Source organism: Galleria mellonella, unplaced genomic scaffold (genome assembly GCF_026898425.1).
Source record: "Galleria mellonella isolate WM207_F2 unplaced genomic scaffold, CSIRO_AGI_GalMel_v1 utg87, whole genome shotgun sequence".
In the NCBI taxonomy this organism is placed as follows: Eukaryota; Metazoa; Arthropoda; class Insecta; order Lepidoptera; family Pyralidae; genus Galleria; species Galleria mellonella.
Genome location: NW_026442166.1, coordinates 1,823,971 through 1,847,761, shown reverse-complemented (window position 1 = coordinate 1,847,761; position 23,791 = coordinate 1,823,971). Strand labels below are relative to the sequence as shown.

General features: G+C 34.2%; 1 protein-coding gene across 2 annotated transcripts in view; it reads right to left on the bottom strand.

The window, feature by feature from the left end:
- LOC113519265 (multiple C2 and transmembrane domain-containing protein) overlaps window positions 1-23,791 on the bottom strand; it is a 163,619-nt gene that overhangs the window by 99,765 nt on the left and 40,063 nt on the right. For both annotated transcript variants that reach the window (XM_052902024.1, XM_052902025.1), the window contains exon 3: window positions 3,788-3,948. In XM_052902024.1, coding sequence (XP_052757984.1) covers window positions 3,788-3,948 — 161 coding nt within the window. The remainder of the gene's footprint in view (window positions 1-3,787; window positions 3,949-23,791) is intronic.

Sequence of the window (23,791 nt, the reverse complement as noted above, 5' to 3'; positions counted from 1 at the left end):
CATTCAATGTTAATGTAATTGTGACAGATCGTTTAGATGATAAAAAGCCTATGATGGTAGGAGGTGTTATACCACAGTTCCATCCTTAATAATTTCATTGCCTTTCTTTACAAAAATGAAAACTTAACTAAAAAAGAATTTCTCAAATCAGTTGTAAACTGAAAGAATTTACTTACAGATTGATTCCACAGAAATTTTATCAATATTGATTCAGAAGTTTAGTTTATAAAACAAAATAACTGGATTTACCACAACTGAAATCGGTTATTTTGTGGAACACAATCTCAAATTATCAATCTAAAATATTAAAATGCCATGTAAGTACATCTTGTAAACGTATGTTATTTGTTCTAATTTCAGTGACAAAATAATTTTTACCTTGACAAGAGAAAAGTAACTGGTAGGGGCAGTCGTTCGGGGTGACCTTATTATTTTAAAATATACGATTTGCAATCGTACCATGACTGTACAGTCTTAATTTGAAAATAACATTATCGTAGCGTGTCACGGCTGAGTGCGAACATGGTGAGTGCTTTTAATAATTACCTTATTTTTTTTTTTTTTTTTTTATACTACTTAGAATGGCAAACAAGCTGACGGTCCACCTGATGGAAAGTAGTAACCGTCGCCTATAGACATGAGCAGTACCATGGACATAATAGAGTATACTGTTTCGCCCATGATACCCCCCATGCGTTGCCATTCCTGAGGACTCAGGTGTTATTCCTCTGTACCCAGTAAATTCACGCCATATCCCATCCTTCAAACCGAAACACAGTTATGCAAACACAACTGCTTCACGGTTGAAACACGAATGGGACAGAGGTACCCAAGCAATCGACTTTTGTACAAAGTCTCCCTCTGGTGAATCCTTATTTACTAGCTTTTACCCGTGACTCCGTCTACCTGACCGGGATATGTCGTTTGACCGGGATTTCGTGACGATGCGTTGAACCGTCAAAGTGTCGACAATTAACATACTATATATATATATATATATATATATATATATATATATATATATATATATATATATATATATATATATATATATATATATATATACATATACATATATATAAATAAATTAATGCCATTTTTCATTGTAATTCTTGAGTTATAAACTCAAGAACGGGCTCACCTATCTAACCCAAATGTTTGAGCTTTGTTCGGACTATTTAGTAGATGGTTTATGTGAAGTTTACACAAAATCGGTCGAGCGGTTCTTCATTTATCACATTTTTTGTAACAAATGCATTCAATAAATGGCGTATCATATTGTTAATGGGGATTTTTGTGCGAAATTCAAACTTTTTTTAAGATGGGATTGTGCTGTCAAATTGAAACTTTTTTCAGTGTTGACAGTACAAGCATGTTGTTATGTTATTCATGCGGTCATTTACATTTTTTTTTATTATTTCACTTTATATGTAGCGATGCACGAATCGGGCCGCTAGTATATTATAGAACAAGGCGAACTTGATGTTAAAAGCATTATTTATCAATCAATCTTAAGGAAGGAATAAAAAACCCGAATGCAGTACTAGAAATAATTTAGACTAATTGATGAAATCTCTATAGGACCAGTTTGGAAACATCCTTTCAAATAAAGAAAAAAGTATTTTCTATATCGGTTTATAAATGACGTAATAAATATAAAAAACAAACACAAGCGAATTGAGAACTTCCGTCTTTTTTGAGTAGCTTGAAAATGACAAAGTATATCATGGGAATATCAAATATCAATCGTCGAATATCAAAGTATGTAATGGGTATGGGAAGTAAAACATTTTTTTATAGGACACTTCTTTAAAAATGTAATAATAAATTCAATTTCCCAAAGTATAGGGAGGGGCATTCTATTTAAATCTAAATATGCCACCTACATATGATTAGTAGCCTAGTTTTTTTTTTTTTAATAAATAATAATGGAATGGTAACCCTACCTGTGCTAGCAGTATACGAGGTTTTTTTTTTATATAAATTAGAATGGCAAACAAGCTGACGGCCCACCTGATGGTGAAAGTGGTAACCGTCGCCTATAGACATGAGCAGTATCATGGACATAACAGAGTATACTGTTTCGCACATGATACTCCCCATGCGTTGCCATTCCTGAGGACTCAGGTGTTATTCCTCTGTACCCTGTAAATTCACGCCATATCCTACCCTTCAAACCGAAACACAGCCATGCAAACACAACTGATTCACGGTTGAAACACGAATGGAACAGAGGTACCCAAGTAAACGACTTTTGTATAAAGTCTCCCTCTGGTAAATGAGTGATGATGGTTGAGGATGAAAAAGGCACGTCAGTTGGCCCATCGTGACGAATTCCATAAGAATTAACCAAAATGAGTTCCAGAGGGAATTGCGCAGAGGTCGACCTGATAGGGTTTCTTTTTAATGGATGATAATGGAATGGTAACTCCACCTGCGCTATCGACATACTCTGGCGGGGCATCAGTAATATACGATTGGTAACGATGATAGCAAGTCAGTTGGCCGCTCATGAAAATTTCAACAAGAATTAACCACGATGGTTTCCAAGGGGAACAGCATGGAGGTCGCCCTGATAGGGTTAGTAGGCTATTTTTCTTTAATGGACGACGATAGAATGACAACCCTGTCCGCGCTAACCGTATACATTGGCGAGACACCAGTAAGAAATGATAGGTGAGAATGAAAATGCAGGTCTGTTAGCCTACGCGATAAATACGCCTAGAATTAAGCAGGATGGTTTCCAGGGGCGATCCTGGACCACATGGAGATCGATATGAGCCCTATCAGATCTAAGCTACTAGCCTACTAACCCGGGGGAAGGGATTGTTAGCAATGGAATTTGACAGCCCCATTGCTAGCAATATGCCTTATTAAGTCGACCTCCACGTGGTTTCCCCTGGAAACCATCGTGAACAATTCTTGTTGAAATCGCCACGATGGGCTAACTGACCTACTTCATCCTCACTTATCATCCTTCACTGGTGCCTAGCCCGTGTATACCGATAGCGCGGGTGGGGTTACCATTCCATTATCATCCATTAAAAAAAAACCAGTCTACTAACCCTTTAGTAGGCTAGTACTTATAAATATTAGTTAAAACAGATAAAGAAAATTCCATTCTGTTTTCTTTAACCGCACGAGTGGGCGTTGAACGGGAGTTTATTTATTAATCAGAGCGTATATTAATAGTCTCCCGGGATTATATAGACTGCCTTTCGTATAGTCTTATGTAAATAAAACGCGAAAGCAATTTACCTTCTGACCTCATTAATGGCAAATATTTCAGAGCACATGTCACGTCCCTTGTAATAAAGTGCCTGTTACCTTATCAAAGCGTGAAACACTTTATTTTTTATTCAACTTAAAATGGCAAACAAGCTGACGGCCCACCTGATGGAAAGTGGTAACCGTCGCCTATAGACATGAGCAGTACCATGAACATAACATGAACATAACTGTTTCACCCATGATACCCCCATTCTTATGGAATCTATCATAATGCATTAATTGACCTCCTTTCATCTTCCCCTTTCATCTCTCCCTGCCTTAGCCTTAATGTAATAAAACACAGATTGTTTACAATATTGGAGTCCGTCAATATTGTCTTCCTTCCACCTTAGTTTAAGAAATAAAAAGTACCGACTGAATGGAGGCGTGTGCGCGGACACTTGCTCCTGTAAAATAAATGTAATTTGTGTATGTATTAAACTGTATGTGCTCTGAAGGACCTATTACCATTGTTAGTTCGAGAGACACTATCAGAAAAATAAAAAACAGCATTTACCTTCAAATTCGTAAAGAAATGCTGTGTCCTGTGTACAACTGAGAGGGGGGCGTGGTGGTGGGCAGAGCGGGCGCGGGGTGGGGGCGACGTGGCTGCTGGACCGCATGACAGTTCCGATGCCGATTTGGACAGTCTACCGCTCAGTGCCGCCTCTGACCGCTCTGTAAAAGAAAAATGCTTTAAACGATTTGCAATGGCAGATAAGCTGATGGCCCACCTGATGGTAAGCTGTATCCGTTGACTATAAACATCTAGACAGAGTGTCACCATGCAAATGCTTCGAGAAAAGCGGGTCAACTTTTTCATACAATTTTGTGGAATAAATAGTCATAAATGTTCCCTTTATAACTTCTATATTTATTTTGTCTTCTAAATTCTGCACCCTTTGAATGCGCAGAAATTCATTGTATTTATGAAATAATTAAATATAGATACGTTAAGATGTATATTTTTGTTGTTGGATGGAAATGGATTAGTAACCCTGCCTATGCTAACGGGATACGCTGGCGGAGCACCAGTGAAGGGTGATAGATGAGAATGAAAGCAAGTCAGCCTATCATGATGAATTCATCATGAAGAATTAATCATGATAGTTTCCAGGGGGAACCGCGTTGAGGTCGACCTGGTTAGGTATATTGCTAGCAATGGGATTTTTAGTCTTCATTACTAATAATCCCTTTGCCCCCGTTAAGATATATTGTGTGCGTATGTATAAAGAACACAGATAAAAAACGAGTCAGCTAATTTGACAGTTAGCTGACAAAAAGTTGACCCGTTTTTGAGTCTTGATGCTCTATCTATATAATCTAAGGCTGTTACCTTCAATATACCTGTACATATAAAATCAGGAAACTTAGTTGTTAATACAATCTCTATAACTATTTTCCTCGGACGACTTTCTCCGTGGCTTAGTTAATAGAAGTGGCATTTATTGAATTCAATCGAATTACCAAGTTGTTAATTTTATCTTCTCATTGTCTGTAGGGAGTATTTAATTCTGTTGATGCAAGCATTGTTTGCTCTTGTTAGTCGTTGTTTGTTTTATTGCATACAATTAATTAGATCCATGACAAATGTCTGCTTTTACTTCTCCTTTATATCTATTTTTATAGCTTTGTGGTTCAAGATTTAATATATTAAAAAAATAAATATAAAATTTATTTGAAAAAAATACGAGCTGAGTCTCTTGTCAGTTCTTCTCATATCGAAATCATTCCGAACTGACGGTAGATTTGACATATCATAAGAGTCTGGAATAGACTTACATAAATAAAGATATTTTGAATTCAAATTTGAATTTTGAAGTACATTACAAGTAATTTAAGACTTTATTCAACAAAAAAATACCTATTTCAGCAATAGAAAACTGGTTATTGTGATTTAAAAACTAAACAACCCAACCTGATGAACCTTATGAATTTACTAGGTCACGTCTGATGACCTAGTGCGTTCCTCTTGAAATAAATTCCAATAGATCGATATTGGAATTGAAACATTTCGCACTTTCGAATTGCAACACTAGCGACACAATGGTTCCATATAGTTCTTATAGATGCATGTTAGTATAACTTGTCAATGCAAACTATTGTAAACTGATCCCAACTATAACCTAATTCCTGTTATTTCATAAGTGCAGTATAAAATTGTCATTAGCAATAGATTTTTTTTTAATTTTTTTTTATACAATTTAGAATGGCAAACAAGCTGACGGCCCACCTGATGGAAAGTGGTAACCGTCGCCTATATACATGGGTAGTACCATGGACATTACAGAGTATACCCTGTAAGTCCACGCCATATCCCACCCTTCAAATAGAAACACAGCCATGCAAACATAATTGCTTCACGATTGAAACACGAATGGGACAGAGGTACCCACGCAAACGACTTTTGTACAAAGTCTCCCTCAGATCTCAATAGATTGGATTGATATCGACATTAGATTCAAGAGTAGACCCGCTGCTCATTGAGAAGTTAACGAATTGCTTATTTTCAGCCCACTTCAAAAAAGGTGGTTCTCAATTCGATTTTTATTTTTTATTTTTTTATGTTTGTTACCTCATAATTTCGTCAATTCGAAACCGATTTGAAAATTCCTTCTTTATCTAAAAGGATATAGTTACAGATTAATTCCGTAGAAATTTTATCAAAATCGTTTTTGAACTTTAGTTTTTAAATCATAACTGGTTTTGTCTCAATTGTTCTTGATTTTTTTTGGCCGTAATCTTTAATTATTCGAACAATTCATTTAATGAGAATACCTAAATTTCATTAAAACATTTAATTTTCTCCAAATGGCTGAGTAAACGTTTTAAAATCCCCAAGTTATTACAGTGTTAACAAAGTTAAGCTTTCAGAAGCTTTATTTAACTTTTGGAAAGTATGAAAAGAGAAACATTTGTTTTTGGTAAGAAGTGAATAAAGGAAATGTCGTGATCATAATTTTTTGACAAAGTAAATATTAGTATATTGTCGGAGTAAGTAAAGCCAACATAAATAATTATAATAAAGTATGACTCACGATACTTATTATTCAACAATTAATTGAATATTTCAATTCATTACTAACTTCATTTAGAGAGTGATTTTGTGATAATTACAACAAAACACAAAAAACTTTTTTACCTTTTCATTAAATCCTATCGAAACTTTTTAAACAATATAATATATTTTTTGTATACAACTCAAAATGGCCCACCTGATGGAAAGCGGTAACCGTCGCCTATAGACATGAACAGTATCATTTCTATAGTCGACGGTTACCACGCACCAACAAGTTGACGGCCCACCTGATAGAAAGTGATAACCTTCATAGAGTGGGGGCAAGGGATTGTTAGCAATGGGGAGGTTAGTCCCCATTGCTATAAATATACCCCATCAGGTCGACCTCCACGCGGTTTCCCCTGGAAACTAATGTGACTAATTTATCCTTGAATTCGTCACGATGGGCTAACTGACCTGCCTTTTCATTGTTACCAATCATCCTTCACTGGTACCCCGCCAGTGTATATCGATAGCACAGGCGGGGTTACCATTTCATTATCATCCATTAGAAAAAACCTTCACGGAGTGTATACTTTTTTTTATAACGCAGAAGGCAAACGATCATGCGGCTCACCCTATGATAAATGACTACCGCCGCCCATGATCACCCGCAACACCAGAGGCATTGCAGATGTGTTAGCGGCCTTTTAAAGAGGAATATGCTCTTTTCTTAGAGGTTACTATGTCGCCTATAATACCATTGATGCATTGCCATTCCTGAAATACTATTATAGTAGTGTATAATACATTTACTTCAAATTGGCCCGTATAATTGCGTGAAAGTATGTTAAGAACACCCGCGTGTTTATACCAGAGGGAGACTTCGTACAAAAGTCGATTGCTTGGGTACTTATGTCCCATTCGTGTTTCAACCGTGAAGCAGTTGTGTTTATATGGCTGTGTTTCGGTTTGAAGGGTGGGATATGGCGTGAATTTACTGAGTACAGAGGAATAACACCTGAGTCCTTAGGAATGACAACGCATGGAGGGTATCATGGGCGAAACAGTATACTCTGTTAAGTCCATGGTACTGCTTATGTCTATAGGCGACGGTTACCACTTTCCATCAGGTGGGCCGTCAGTTTGTTTGCCATTCTAAGTTGTCTATTGTAAGTAAGTGTTTATTGAATACTTCTCTTTTCTTGGAGGTTACTATGTCACCTATGATACCATTGATGCGTTACCATTCCTGAAATATTATGTTATAGTAGCATTTACTTCAAATTGGCCCATATAATTGCGTGAAAGAATGCAAAGAACACCCGCGTGTTTATTGTCCTTTAATAAATAAAATTTTACAATAGCCCTACTAATAATACAACCTAGAATACAAAGCAAGGACCTTGGATACGTCGTATTCTTGTTGAAAGCTATTCAACACGTTTCAAACATTAATCATGAGAATTTGAGGCATAATTACAATGTCAAGAGTTGATTTATGTACTTGTCATACTAATAGGAAACAAGGGCCTTCCGTCCTAGACGAGGTAGAAACGATTCTGTCAATAGAATTGGTCCGGTCAATGCTCACTTGTGAAAGAAGAAGACAGGGCACATCGTTGACACATTCTATCTCACAGGCTCGCTAGCGATAACGATTCTATAAGTAGATTCGTTCGTTTCTAAAATTAAAATTCTCTCTCATTTTAAAATCGGTAGAAATAGAAATATCTACTTTTTTTTATGCAACTTAGAATGGCAAACAAACTGACGGCCCACCTGATGGAAAGTGGTAACCGTGGATATAACAAACTGTTTCGCTCATGATACCCCCCATGTATTACCATTCCTGAGGACTCAGATGTTATTCCTCTGTGCCCTATAAATTCACTACCATATCCCACCCTTCAAACCGAAACACAGTTACTACATGTTAAATAATTATAATTTACCCATCCCTATAGCGGTGCGTAAAATTTTATAAAAAGCTTCTGCGAACGAATAAGATCAAATTATCGGAAAAGATATTGAATTAGACCCTTAACATCAGAATTGCACATAAAATGAATCGTTAGCCAATAGGAAACAAGACGGGAAGGAATGATTTGTAAAAGTGTCCTATGAGGCTTCTGAGATTTGAAATTAAGTTATGAAATTTCAGTATATAAAATTCAAGTGTCAAGTTGTTCGTTGATGCTAATTTAAATGTGTGGTATTGTTTGGTCCAACTTCAGAAATAAGATAAATATACCGATAAATAGAAACGGACCCGGTAGGTAGCGGTATGTTAGGTACTGAGCAAAACAACTTATGATAAAAAAAGCTAATGAAAACTTAGTTATAATTATAGGATTTTTTTTATGTTTTTTATGTTAACTAATCACTGAGTTGCATTTATTTTACAAGTTTTTTTTTTAATAGGACGGATTTTTCTTCATTTTCGTTTCTACCGATATTTTTTAAGGTAGCTTTGCGGCTTTCGATGTCTCCTTTTAGTCCACTTTTAATTTACATTATTTTTATTATAGTTAATATTTAATAAAGTTAATATTTTTCTCGAAATTACATCTACACGTTTTTGATTAAATTTACTAATGATATAATGAATAAAAGTGAATAAATTTGTTTAAAACTTATTCAGAACAACATAAAGATATTAAAGAAATATTTGAAATCAATAGATATCTTATGATCCTAATAAAGCCCATTGTCCCATTTAGTGTTGCAGTTATGTAAATTAGATCTCTATTTACCACAAAAGCGAACAACACCATGCAGATTTTGCACGACAACGGAATGAAATTATTAAATAATGTAATGCTTCTGGAGTGAGCTGAAGTTAAATAGCTACAAATATAATAAATAATAAACGCAAATTCGTAGGCAGTTACGAGTACTTTGTGTTTTAAATTTTATATTTTATTTTAAACTAGTTTTTACCGGCGACGTCGTTTGAGTGATCGGAATATGATGACTGACTGGGATAAAATGTACCCATAAATTACAGTGAAATTCGTATCAAAATCCATCGCCTGATTCCATTAAATTCCCTTAGTCGCCTTATACGCTATAATATGTATCTTATATTAATATAATTATGAGTCATAATTGAATGCTATACACTATAATGACTTACAATAGGTTAATTACAATTGATTACAATAAAGATATCGTACATTCATAGAATAAGTGTCATTGTGTTTAATTAATATTAACGATAATGACTCTCGAACTATAAATAAACGTTTACAGTTCAAGTCTAACTTTATTCAGAACTAGCTTTTACCTGCGACTTTCTCCGCGAGAGCGAAATATGTTTACTGGCCGACATAATATAGAGTCTATGTCCTTCTTCATCTTCTATGAGTATGTATCAAATTACATAGTGATTGGTTAAGACACAGACTCTCAAAGATATCAAACAAACACTGTTTCAAAAAATATTAGTAAAGATATAATTAAAACTTATTTTGAGTTTAAAATTTGACATAAGTTGTAAAAAAAATTTATCCAATTGCTTTTTTTTTTACTCCAATACGATCATTTTTATCAGCATTTACAGCCATTTGAAAAATCGCCGAATTTTTAGATTTTTTTTCCAGTTTTCCAAGCTACCTCTATTAAGATACATATATTTCTAATTTCCATCGGTTTCCTTTGCCATCCACAATAGGATAGGATATAAGAAAGAACGTACAATGACCCGAAATCTAATAACAACGATATCATAGTCAAAGCCTGCCTTAGCCCGTCTGGCGCCTTGGAAAAATTTATTGACGGCTGAGTCAGCAGGAGGCAGCGTTGCCAGATTGGATATTTATTTCTAAATTTTACATAAAAATTTAGTAAAATGGATTTGTTGGAAAAATTATTTGGTGAAAAATAAAATGTATGTGGAGAATTTTGTATAATTTATTATGTATTTTAGTATTTGTTAGTAAACTGTTAAGAGCATATGTAGTCTCAGAATTACGTAGAAAGGTAATGTTAAAAGGTCAGTGTATTTGGTAAAACGATACATAATTAATTAAAAGTGAAGAAAATCATATATCAATTTAGAGCAGAACATTTGAAATTTGTGGGCAAATAATAAAATAGCATCTAGTAACACTGTAACGAGAATTCTCATCTAGCGGACATTATTTATTGTGCAATTTCTCCTTTCTGTTTTTTCTTTTTCTCTTACGAGTTGCAATATCTTTAAAAATTGTATTTTCGTCAGATAAATAAAAAATGAAGCGAAAGAGGCCTGTTTGAATGGAAGCATTTGGCGTTCTTTTGTTTCTACCTACCCTTATGAAAGGCACACGGGACAAATATGTATGTATGTATTAAAGATTTCCTATAATTTGAAAAAAAAAATAGCAACTGATAGTATATCTTTCGTTCTATTTTTGCTAATTATATTTACATAAGTAGAAATGAGGCAACCAAATGATTTACTGTTTTTATTTTAACACTCCTTCTATGTAATTTCTTGTTCTTAGGTATGTATAAATAAAAAGAAAGAAGGTTAAAGACAATAGTTATATTTTATGGTTGTGAACTAATATAATATATAATTTGTCACAATATTGTACACCGCTCTACCTTCTAACATTAATGTTTCTTTCCACTTTGGGTGTTGCTGGAAGAGAACTCTTTCAGAGTTAAGCTCGCCTTTGCACATTTACTTATCTCTATCATACTTTATGTATTATCAGTATATACAGTAAAGTTTAAATAAATAAATATAACAATAATACGAAAATATTTTAAACTGTAAACGTATCAACATGCAATATTGCGTGGAATAATTGCGAATATTAATGCTAATACTTCGTTATTACAATGGCATGTTTGTTATTACAACTGTATTTTTCATTACACGAGTTATATGTGAGTGTTGGAAACACTAAATTTAATATTATAATATGGCAACTCTGAAATTGGCCTCTCTCTCTCTCTTCCGTCACAACAATCGTCCAATGTACAAGTATGTGTGCATAAATATAATTAAAGTAAATATATTGTAAAATTAAAAAGTGGTTGGCAATACAGAAGTACAAATTCCAACAGTAAGTTAAAATAAATCCTGTTAAAATTATAAACGCGAAAGTTTATGAAGATAGATAGATGGTCGGATGGACAGTTGCATACCTTTTAAAACATCACCAAAGCTTAGCGGTTGCTAACTCGTCTGCCAAGCGTAGCAGTTATTGGAAATACCCCCCCCCCCCTCTCTTCTGGGGGAGGTCTATGTCCAGCAATGGATAATTAATGCTGATATAATAATAAAATAATATTAGAATAGATAAAATATATGGATAAAACCAAAACATTTATCTATCGAAACAAATTTTATATCTAAACAAATTACATAATCCTCAACTATACGCAATAATCCGTTCAATAAACTAACGAAATAAGAGCTTACGAGATACACGGAGATATCCAAACGTTTCGCGACGAGCTATCCGATTTGTTATGACCTCACGAAGCATACCGAGTAGGAACGTGACTGCTCGCGCCCACCTGGATTGCTTTAGTAATAATATGGGACCAAATTGTTACTGATAAACGTAAATGTTTACGAAGGTGTATAGATAGATGTTTGTTACTCTATTACGTAAAAGATACTGAACGAATTTGGGTAATTTTCAGCAAATGCGTCCCCTGTCCAACTTGGTTGAACCTTTAAACTTTAATGGAGAAATAATATTTTTGCGGCACATACTGTAAACAGGGTTAAACAGTATACTAATTTTTACCAGAGGGAGACTTTGTACAAAAGTCGATTGCTTGGGTACCTCTGTCCCATTCGTGTTTCTACTGTGAAGCAGTTGTGTTTGCATGGTTGTGTTTCAGTTTAAAGAGCAGTGAATATACAGGGTACAGACGAATAATATCTGAGTCCTCAGGAATGGCAACGCGTAGGGGCTATCATGGACGAAACAATATACTCTGTTATGTCCATGGTACTGCTCATGTCTATAGGCGACGGTTACCACTTTCCATCAGGTGGGTCGTCAGCTTATAAAAATATGACAAAGGTAATCCAAAGGCGAGCTTAACTCTAAAACAGTTCTCTTCCAGCAAACTCAAAGTGGAAAGGAGCATCAATGTCAGCGGATAGAGCGGTGTACAATATTGTGAAAATTTTTAAACAAAGAAACTAGACAAAGTTAAATTAATTTCATTATATTTAATCTTATAAATATACATATACATAAATATATACTTACACCTATGCGTATACTGTCCTATGGAATATTATTATGGGGTAAAGCAGTCGACATCCAAAACATATTTGTATTGCAAAAACGTGCTGTTCGCGCAATTTATTCTATGGGAAGTCGTGAATCACTAAGACAAAAATTTAAGAATGCAAATGTTCTTACCGTAGTTTCACAATACATATACGCAAACATTTTGTATATACGCAGGAATATTCAACTGTTTCTTAAAACAGCTTCGTTTTTACGTCGAATACGCGGAAGTAGCAACAGTACCCTGAACATGTTTGTTAATAAATTGGATAGTCCTCTCGTGAAAATGCTCTCCGAGAGGACTAGATCATTATTAGTAATTAAGTATTAACGTAGTTTTTAAGTATACTTACTAACAAGAATGGATCCCAGTTATCTAAAAATAAATAAATAAAAACAGCGATCTTAATAATCTTAACACTAAATACGACTTCAAGCCTGCTGTTCCAAAGTATCGTTTAGAAAAAGTTAATAGGTATTTTATGGGAATGAGCATTAAATGTTATAATAAGATACCGAAAGATATTTTGAATCTGCCTTATAGTTAGGTTAAAACTGTTAAAAAACGCTTATTAAACAAAGTTTATTACACACTAAACGGATACTTGAATGACAAATGTGCATGGTGTTAGTCGATCATGCACAAGCTTTTAATAACCATGTAATTTTAGACATAGCGCATTTAAATAAATACACATAATGTTAACAGAGATTTAACAGAGTAACTGAGTCTTCTCAACAGATAACAACCTTCCTAATCCTGCAGTAGATTAAAAACAAATGACAATTTAAAAGTGTAAACAAATATATTTGAATACAGATGATTTGAATTTGAATTTATTAAAAAATGAAAATTTTTGATTAAAAACTTTAATTTCGAAACATATCTTCTAACACAAATAATAACAAGTGAAGTCGCTTAAAAAAATTATCGGAATGTTCCAGTGACTGTTTCCGATTAGCAAGTAGAAAAGTATGAATATAATTATTATAACATTTTCTACTTTTCAAACTTGAGTAAGACCACGCAATATTGCATGTCGACATTATAGATTCACAGCAGGAGTAGCAGTTCAAGTTAGTACACAGGAAACCAATTAAAAGCATTCGAGTATTACATGTTTCGTTGCAAAATATTCTATCGGGTATTTAGCATCTTTTTTTTAAATATAAAAAGAAAACATAATTTGCATTGATAATTTGAAAAAAAAACAAAATTTGTCCGTTCCCGTAGCTTTGCTGGCGTGAATCAGTATGTAAAATATCCATGTGTTATGCAAAATATCACTTATCATCATCTTCTCAGCCATCAGATCCACATTCCAGAATGGCAAAATCGTTAATTACTATATTTTTGTATCAATAATTTCCTTTATTAAAATTGACTACTAAGATTTTATGTATTATTTATTTATGTATTAATGTTTTAAGTATGTAAGGTATTTATTAACATTAGGGTATAATGAGGCTGACATATCCTTTTAAGCCTCTAAATAAAAAAAGATAAGGAAAAAAGAATCTCAGCCATTATCTGTCCACTGCTGTACATAGGCCTCTTTCATAGACTGCCATTAAGAACGGTCCTGAGCCACATGTATCTAAGGATCTGTATCTATCTTCACTAACTCCCTGCAATGCACTTGAGGTCCTCATTTCGTCTAATGGGAGATCTTCCTATGTGTGTTTATCCGTACACAGTCGCCAGTCAAAAACTTTCTTCCCCATCAGTTCCCGTTGTTTCTTCGAACTATGTGACCTTGCGAACTTGTGAACCATGCGTTGCCATTCTTGAGGACTCGGGTGTTATTCCTCTGTACCCTGTAAATTCACGCCATATCCTATCCTTCAAACCGAAATACAGCCATGCAAACACAACTGCTTCACGGTAGAAATACGAATGGGACAGAGGTACTCAAGCAATCGATATTTGTACAAAGTCTCCCTCATAAGTCATTACTGGCAACACGCACTGGTTAAAGATCTTCGTTTACAGAATATAAATTATTTATATGTCAAAATTACATTCAAATTGTACAGCCATTTCAGCCTGATTTACTTGTATTAACAAATATAACTCTCAAGAAACATATAACTTACAAAATTTCATACAACATTTAAAGAGCTTTCATAACTTTCGCTTTTTGATCTTTATAACAATCGCAGAATTAGTATTTGAAGTAACAAGTATGAAGTTTATATACGGAAAATATTATCTATTTTGTATGCAACATACGAGTAAAATTGTAAACAAGCTGATGACCCATCTAATGGAAAATGGTAACCGTATATAGACATGGACAGCATTATAGAATTATCATTATAGAATGCCAGGATACACTTCACACTTTACCTTCCTTCCTAATTCCTATAACCTCCTCTGCTGAACATAAGCCTCCCCCTTGGAGGTTTTGTTAGTAGTTGCCATGATTGGCAGGTAGATTAGCAACCACAGTTAAGATTTAGAGATGTTTTAAAAGTGACGTTGCTGCCCATATTAGCCACGCTATATTATAGACCCCAGAGATCATAATTTTGCATCTGGCCAATACTAAATACTGAGTGTCAATTGAAAATTTCCGATAGATTTGTCGAGAATGAAAACGGTTCAAAAATACAATAAAAAGAAAATGCTTTGATAATCCTCATGAAAGGTTTCATGATATTTACGCTTGATCTAACTCGACGTTTTGGATTCGATAAAAAAAGAAAAGAAAAAGGCTCGCTTGAATTTTAGAAGGAAAAATTTCTGAAAAATTAAGTATTGGACGTTAACGATGCGAATATTGGTTCATTAAAATTCAGCGAACATTATTTATTTACATTTAAAATTGACTTATGAACAAAGAGAAAATGTAATTATAATTTTTTTTTGTACAAAGCATTTTCCTTAAACCTCTTTTATATAAATCCTATTGATATTCATCATATCAGCTTTTTACTGTCCACTGTTGAGCATGAACCTCCTCCTTGGAGGATTTTGCCAAGAGTTGCTATGCTTGGCAGGCGGATTGACACCTGCAGTGAGGTTTTGTAGATGTTTTATGAAAGACGCTGCTACCCATCCCTCGCCCTCCATTATTCACCTCTTACGACACCCACGGGAAAGGAAGGGGTGGCCTATTCTATGCCGGGACCACACGGCTTATTAATATTATAATCCTATTAATATTAATGCGAATATTTGTAAGAATGGATGGATGGATGTATAGACGGATGGATGAATGTATGTAAACCAGAGGGTGACTTTGTACCAGAGGAAGACTTTGTACAAAAGTCGATTGCTTGGGTACCTCTGTCCCATTGATGTTTCTATCGTGAAGCAGTTGTGTTTGCATGGCTGTGTTTCGGTTTGAAGGGTGGGATATGGCGTGAATTTACAGGAGAAATAACACCCGAGTCCTCAGGAATGGCAACGCATTGGGGGTATTATGGGCGAAACAGTATACTTTGTTATATCCATGGTTTTACTCATGTCTATAGGCGATGGTTACCACTTTCCATCAAGTGGGCCTTCAGCTTGTTTTCCATTCTAAGTTGTATAAAAAAAATGTATATTTATTACTCTTTTACGTAAAAACTATTGAATGTATTTGATTCCTTACTTAGATCATACTTTTTATATACTTACTGGTTCACGAAGGCAATGTTGAAGGGTATAGCTAGTAATATATAATAAAAAAAAAGAATAAATGTATTCAAAATAGAAAAATAATACGTCCAACATATTCTATGTCACAGTGAATCTTCCTGACAGTACGAAATTTATGAGAAATCTCATCCAGATCTAAGGATGCGAAATATATGCAATAACAATATAGGAAATAATAGGCTATAAACAACAGCATTATCTACTGATTTGTCTTCTAGTTTTAGGTAAATGCATAAAACATACACACATACGGTAGAACCCCGTATCTGCATATTTCTTTATGTATGTTATTCCTTTGTTATATCTGTTATAGTACCGATGATTGCCTGGATGAGCGTATTGGAAGACTGTAAAACTCATCCAGTTGATGTAAATAAATAAACAAACCAACGAACGAACGTAAATAAACAAGTAAATAAGCAAGTAAATAGGTAAATAAATAAGCAAGCAAAGAAGCAAACACGTAAGTAAATAGGCAAGTAAATAAGTGAATAAGTGAACGTGTGAAGTGAACTCTCATAGCCCTAAGAATTACCTTTAGGGTTGACAACAAGAGAGCGAAAAAAATATATCTTATATTTTATACACATACATTTATAAAAAGTAGAAATTAAAGCTATCTTTCTTATCTGTGACGGTGGTATAAAGAAGCTTTGTTCCTTATATGTTAGTTAGTTACGCATAGGCCTCTTCTATAGACTATTTATAGATATAATAGTAAACCTTTCGAATTTTAGAAAAAAAATATAAGAGGGGGTAATTTTTTAGAAATTTTATCTGTATGTTTGTACTGGCATCACTCAGAAACTACTACATCCAATTGGATGCAGTTATCACAGTTGTCATTCTTGAAAGTGTAACTTAAAATCTATTATATATTTTATTTACTGCACCACCTAGAGGTAGATGTTATAATTTTATTGATCTCTTAAAAAAATCATTTATAAAAAAATATAATTTAAAAATTCTTATAAACAAGTCTTCGAGTTGTCTTAAATTTAAATTTCCTGCTTCTAAAATCATACCTACAAAGCAACAGGCGAAAAGCTAGTTATTAAAAAAAAACTGTTCCTTAATTGTTACTAACAAAAATGGATCTTAGTTATTTGTAATAAAGAAAATATTATTATTATTAATAATTATCTACATAATTGGGTAACATATCCACAAAAAAAAAACGAACTGGGAACCTCTAGCTTTTGGATCACGTGCCGTGATCGATGCCTATAAATACGCATCGTACTTTTTTCCAGTTCAAATGAAATTATGAGGGCGTAAGGTTCGATTTGGCGTAAAAGCAATATCTATATAACCTAATACTTATTGTTACGTTGTTACTTTGACTCTTGTAACAAAGGTACTTTAAATTGATTTATGTTAAAACTCAGAATGATATACTGATGGCCCCAGTACTAATAAAAAATGGTAACCTTGGCTTCTGTAAGCAAACGATTACCATTAACCATGGACGGAAGTCCATTTTTATGCAACTTAGAATGGCAAACAAGTTGATGGAAAGTGGTAACCGTCGCCAATGGACATGAGCAGTACCATGGACATAACAGAATATACTGCTTTGCCCATGATATCCCCCATGCGTTGCTATTCCTAAGGACTCAGGTGTTATTCCTCTGTATCGTGTAAATTCACTGCCATATGCCACACTTCAAACCGAAACACAGCCATGCAAACACAACTGCTTCACGGTAGAAACACGAATCGGACAGAAGTGCCCAAGCAAACGGCTTTTGTTCAAAGACTCTCTCTAGTAAATGTTATGTCTGTAGATAAACAGATTTATCTACTATAATCAGTAGATACCCACATAATTAAGAATGTGTTATATATAAAAAACATAACTTCAACTACCACTTTCCATCAGGTGGGCCGTCAGTTTGTTCGCTATTCTAAGTTGCATAAAAAAAAAGTATAAAGAAGAATGTAAGAGAAAAACATATTACGCCGACCCCAAATAATAAATGAGATAAGAGTCAAAGATGATGGTTAAAAAGGTACGTACCTTTTGAGCCAGTCACTTGATATAAGCAAATAATGAAAAAAAAAACAACGAAAAGAATAATTCATTTGTTATAAAATATATCCTGCTAAAAGCCTTCATAAATATATTTAAACAAAATATACTCTTAAACATTTTAACACAAATGCATCCTTATTACAAGGTTTTAAAGGAAACCTATTTTACTTTTCCATTCAAGCAAGGGTTTACCCTTGGGCCGGTTTTTTACTGATCCCGTTCCTTCCTTTACTTCAAGGTACCACTTTCAAAGATTCGTTTGTCCTTTACGCTCTAAATAGAAATACGACCTCTTTGTAGACACATTATGTAGCGGTCTTAAAACGGTTTTATTTGAGAAAAGAACAGTAGGTGTACTTTATTTTCGTTATCTTTTTTTTTTATTGCACTCTATGTAATTAAATTGTATAAATGAGACTGTACTGCCCTCTAATTATATTAATTGATAAAACCTTTTATTGTTCCTCTCAAAGAAATATACATATAAAATATTTAAATAAAAAAATAAAAATAAGAAGGTAATGTATTATAAGTGTATCCTTTTACCTCAACTTCGTCCGCATAGCCGGGATATGTCACCTGATCGGTATAAAAAGTAGCTTATATCCTTCTGGATTCCATATAGTACGTGTATATCAAATTTTATAGTGATTTGTTAAGCTATTAAGGCATACATATACAAAAAGTAACATACAAACATACTTCCACATTTACATATTATTTATAACGATTAGTAAGGATATATAAAGTAAGGCATATGTACACAAGAATATAAAGGCAGCATTACAAGATAAAGAGGCAACAATGGGCGATCTTATCACTTAATAGCGATCTCTTCCGTGCAATCTTAGCAGGATGGGAAGAAGCAATTAATAAAGCAAGTATTACTGTAACAATGTGAATAACAAGAATAGAATTAGAATGTATGTATGTACCTATTGATAAAAATTGATAAAAATATAGTTTAAACCAGAATTATCTTTAAGCTCAGTAGGTAATTCACAATTTAATTTAATTATATAAATACGAGTATGTATATATGTTCGTGTGCAAATATAAATATTGGTCAGTTATATTAATAAAATAATAAATATATAATATATATCTAAAATGAAAATAAGGAATATTCGCCTAATGATAATTTAAATTTCTTTCCAGAAAGCTATCTAATCTATTACCTTTTAAAAAGTCATTTAATAAAAATAAATTTCACTGCCAAAATTAAGATAAAAAAAATAGTATTTTATTCTATTTATCTTTAACACTATAGTGAGAAAGTCACTGCTTTATTATCTCCTGAATAGGATCATTTTCCTGATGTTTTAAAACAAAATGGATAGACGGTAAGACAGACAGTAAACCAAAACATCGAGGGTTCCGTTTTTTCTCATTTAGCGATATTAAAAATATATTTCACAGGGTGCCTGTCAACACTAAACTTCACTTTGACATAAAATTAAAATTTTGTTTAAGCAGGTTTATAGAAATGGAACCTCGGAATCCACAGTATTATTTCTCTGGTCACATATTGTAGAAACAAAAACCAACATAGCCCAAAGAATATGCAAGCTGAAGTGATAATGAGCTGGTCACATAGCTCGAAGAACCGACAACCGATAGATAAGAAAGGTTCTTGAGTGGCGACCCCATATGTGCCCGTACGAGTACGGGGTGTAGGATGACCTATTAGAAGTGACGACCTCAAATGCATGACAGGGAGTCAGTAGATGCAGGTGGCTCAGGACCGTTCCTTATAGCAGTCTATGGGGGATACCCATGTTCAGCAGTGGACAGACAATGGCTGAAATAATGATGATGATTATATCATAGAATTAAAGCACAAAGAACTAGTGAATTTTAAAATCTTTTAAACGATTTACATAGATAGATTAACACACAGGAAAAATCCTAATTCGTGCAGCCATAGCCGAACTACATATAAATGTATACTCCGAAAGGGTTCAGTCACTGCAGCGTCAAAACTTGTATCGATTACGAAACCCTAATATTTCCACTGTCTGTTTACATCACTATGACGTCACAGTGAATCTGACCTTTTTAGTAAACTTTCGCAATAATCTCAAATAGGCCGTGATACTTTTCTAGCGTGGAGGAGAGCCAAAGTTTTGTTTGTGCTACTATTATTAGTTGAGTGGCGCCCTCTGATGTTAAGAGTTTCCAGGTCATAGTCGGTATACATAAAGGCCACTGACCTGTTTTATACTGAATCGAAATGATAATAGATCCATAATAATATTATAAATTACCGTATGGTCTCGATATATTATGAGCCCCCTTTCCTTTCCTGTGGGTGTCGTAAGAGGTGACTGAAAGAACTTAATAGTCGAGGGACGGGCAGCAGCGTCCTTCTTAATACATTACCAAAGTCTACCCCCCCATAGGGGAGACCTATGTTCAGTACTGGACAATTAATGACTGACAGAATGATCTGGTGGAATGTCAGATTGTTTAATATTCAAATTGTATAAAAAATAATACGAATATTTTTTTTTATGCAACTTAGAATGGCAAACAAGCTGACAGTCCACCTGATGGAAAGTGGTAATCGTCGCCTATAGACATAAGCAGTACCATGGACATAACAGAGTGTACTGTTTCGCCCATGATACCCTCCACGCGTTGCCATTCCTGAGGACTCAGGTGTTATTCCTCTGTACCCTGTAAATTCACGCCATATCCCACCCTTCAAACCGAAACACAGCCATGCAAACACAACTGCTTCACGGTAGAAACACGAATGGGACAGAGGTACCCAAGCAATGGACTTTTGTACAAAGTCTCCCACTGGTATATCTGGTATGGAATATAAACACATCTTATTTTATAACGTAAAATCTTAAGTGCTTTATTTATTTATTAGATATGTATATAAAATTTTATAAAACAATATTCGTGTATAAATTAAATGTATAAGTTTTTTATATACTGCGTATTTGCAGATAGAAATATCTTATACAATAAAATTTATACATATAATAGATATGTATTGTTTACATACAAACTTAGATATGTTGACAATATAGCTTTTGAACTTCGCAACTATTTGAGATAAGCACCGACTACTCCAACAAAACTTCTAGAACAGTCCAGAAACTTCTAGTTAAAGTTATACAGAACAGAATACTTAACACTTTTGAAGAACGATGAGGGAATGTGAAGCTTGAAATAATGTTTCAAACTTTACTCGTTAATTAAATTTTAGTACACCTGCCCTACTACCTAATATTATAAATGCTAATTTGAATATTTGTTACTCAATGAATCCTTTTTAATTTATACTCCTACGTCTTTTTTTTATACAACTTAGAATGGCAAACAAGCTGACAGCCCATCTGATAGAAAGGGGTAACCGTCGCCTATAGACATTAGCAGTACTGTGGACATAACAGAGTATACTGTTACGTCCATGATACCCCCCATGCGTTGCCATTCCTGAGGACTCAGGTGTTATTCCTCTGCACCCTGTAAATCCACTGCCATATCCCGCCCTTCAAACCGAAATACAACCATGCAAACGCAACTGCTTCACGGTAGAAACACGAATAGGACAGAGGTGCGACAAGCAAACGACTTTTGTACAAAGTGTCCCTCTAGTAAAATGTCTGTTACATATTTTTATTATTTCGACCTTATGCGTGTTTCATAGAAAACGTTGTTAATTTTCAAGTTAAATAAATTTTTAATTTTTATACTATACACTTTCTGTTTGTAAGCTCCTTCGCACGCGTGGACTTTAGAAATAGGGAAATCAATTAAATAGACTACTTCTAGATAGTGTATCTAGAGAAATCATACACCAGATTTTAAGTTAGACCTTCAACTGTAAAAACTGCATCCAAATTTGTTGTAGTTATTTTTGCATGATGCCTGAACAAACATACAGACAGACAGACAAAATTTCTAAAAATATTCTTTTAGTATCCATTTGTTCTATCACTAATACTATTTTCTCTTAAATATCCTCCGTGTACAAACATCATCTATTTTAATGTAATAACTACTAGTTTTATTTTCGTGTATCGGGAGAGATCGACTAGTTTCGGGATCAATTCGTGATCCTTAATAATGAGCGGCCAAACAAGTCGATCTAATTACACGTAAGTTAAAACGCTAGTTAAAATATAATGTGTGCTTATGAAAGTTTTAACAATAAAACATTGTTTAGTTACATTTTTATTATATTTGTAAGATAACTTTTCAGTTAAACTAGTAAATAACGAAGAAAACATTTTCATACACGTGAAATTAATAATGTATGTTGAAATTGGGCCATTATCTTAAATTTGACTTGTTTAAGCGTACGATGTCTTAGAAAATTACCTTTGATCACGATCGTTCACGTTTCTCGTTAGTGATCAAAACTTGGATATCACCGTAATTATACTTGAATTACCTTATCCCCGGGTCTGAACGAGCTGAACAGCTGAACTTAAATTAACTGAAATAGATTGATTTTTCTTAAAAATAAAATACCCGTGTCAGCCGCTGATTATATAGCTTTTTATAGATAAATGTACTTTTAAAATCTTTAGAGTTTTTTTTTTTTTGTAACATAAAGGGGGCCAAACAAGCATGCAGCTATCCGATGGTAAGTTTTTACGGCAACCTATAGGCACCTGCAACTATAAAGAAATTGCAAATATATTTCCGACTTTTTAAAAAGCAATATACTCTTTTCTTAAAGGTTTTAGTTTATGTATTAATAAAATTTCTCTTTTTTTTATATAATATTAGTGTATGAAATATTTTTATATGCCATTTTTATGTGAAGAAACTGACAGTGGTAGTGAGAACGGTAACTGTCATTTATTGATACAAAGAGCACGAGAATCATTTATTGATGAAAGGTGCATACTAATGTTTATTTATTTATTCTTTATTGCACAATAAAACTTTGTACAAGTGGCGAGCTTAATGCTATATGGTATTCTCTACCAGCTAAACATTCACAAAAGCGGAGGGATGGGATTGTTAGTAATGCGTACTATCAATCCCATTGCTAGCAATATACTCTATCAGGTCGACCTCCACGCAATTCCCACTGGAAACCATCGTGCTGAATTGCAGGTGTATTTTTTTTGGTGGGTGAAAATGGAATGGTAACCCTGCCCGCGCTAACGGGATACGCTGGCGGAACAGCCCATCATGATGAATTCATCAGGAATTAACCATGATAGTTTCCAGGGGGAACCGCAAGGAGTTCGACCTGGTTGGGTATATTGCCAGCAATGGGATTTTCAGTCTCCATTACTAACAATCCCTTTCCCCCCTTTCAGGTGTATTCATCATGGTGGGCTAACTGACCTGTCCGTTCATCTTCATCTATCATCATTCAGTGGTGCCCCGCCAGCGTATACCGTTAACGCAGGCGGGGATGCCATTCCATTATCATCCATTAAAAAAAAAAAACATTATACATTAGCAGGGCACCAGTGAGTGGTGATAGGTATGAAATGGCGGGTTAGTTTTAGCGCATCGCGACATGACAGGGGCATTGCTAGCAATAGGACTGCTAATGCTTCTCTTGGGTCGTACCAGGATGGTAATCCCTGAACTCTTTAGGAGAG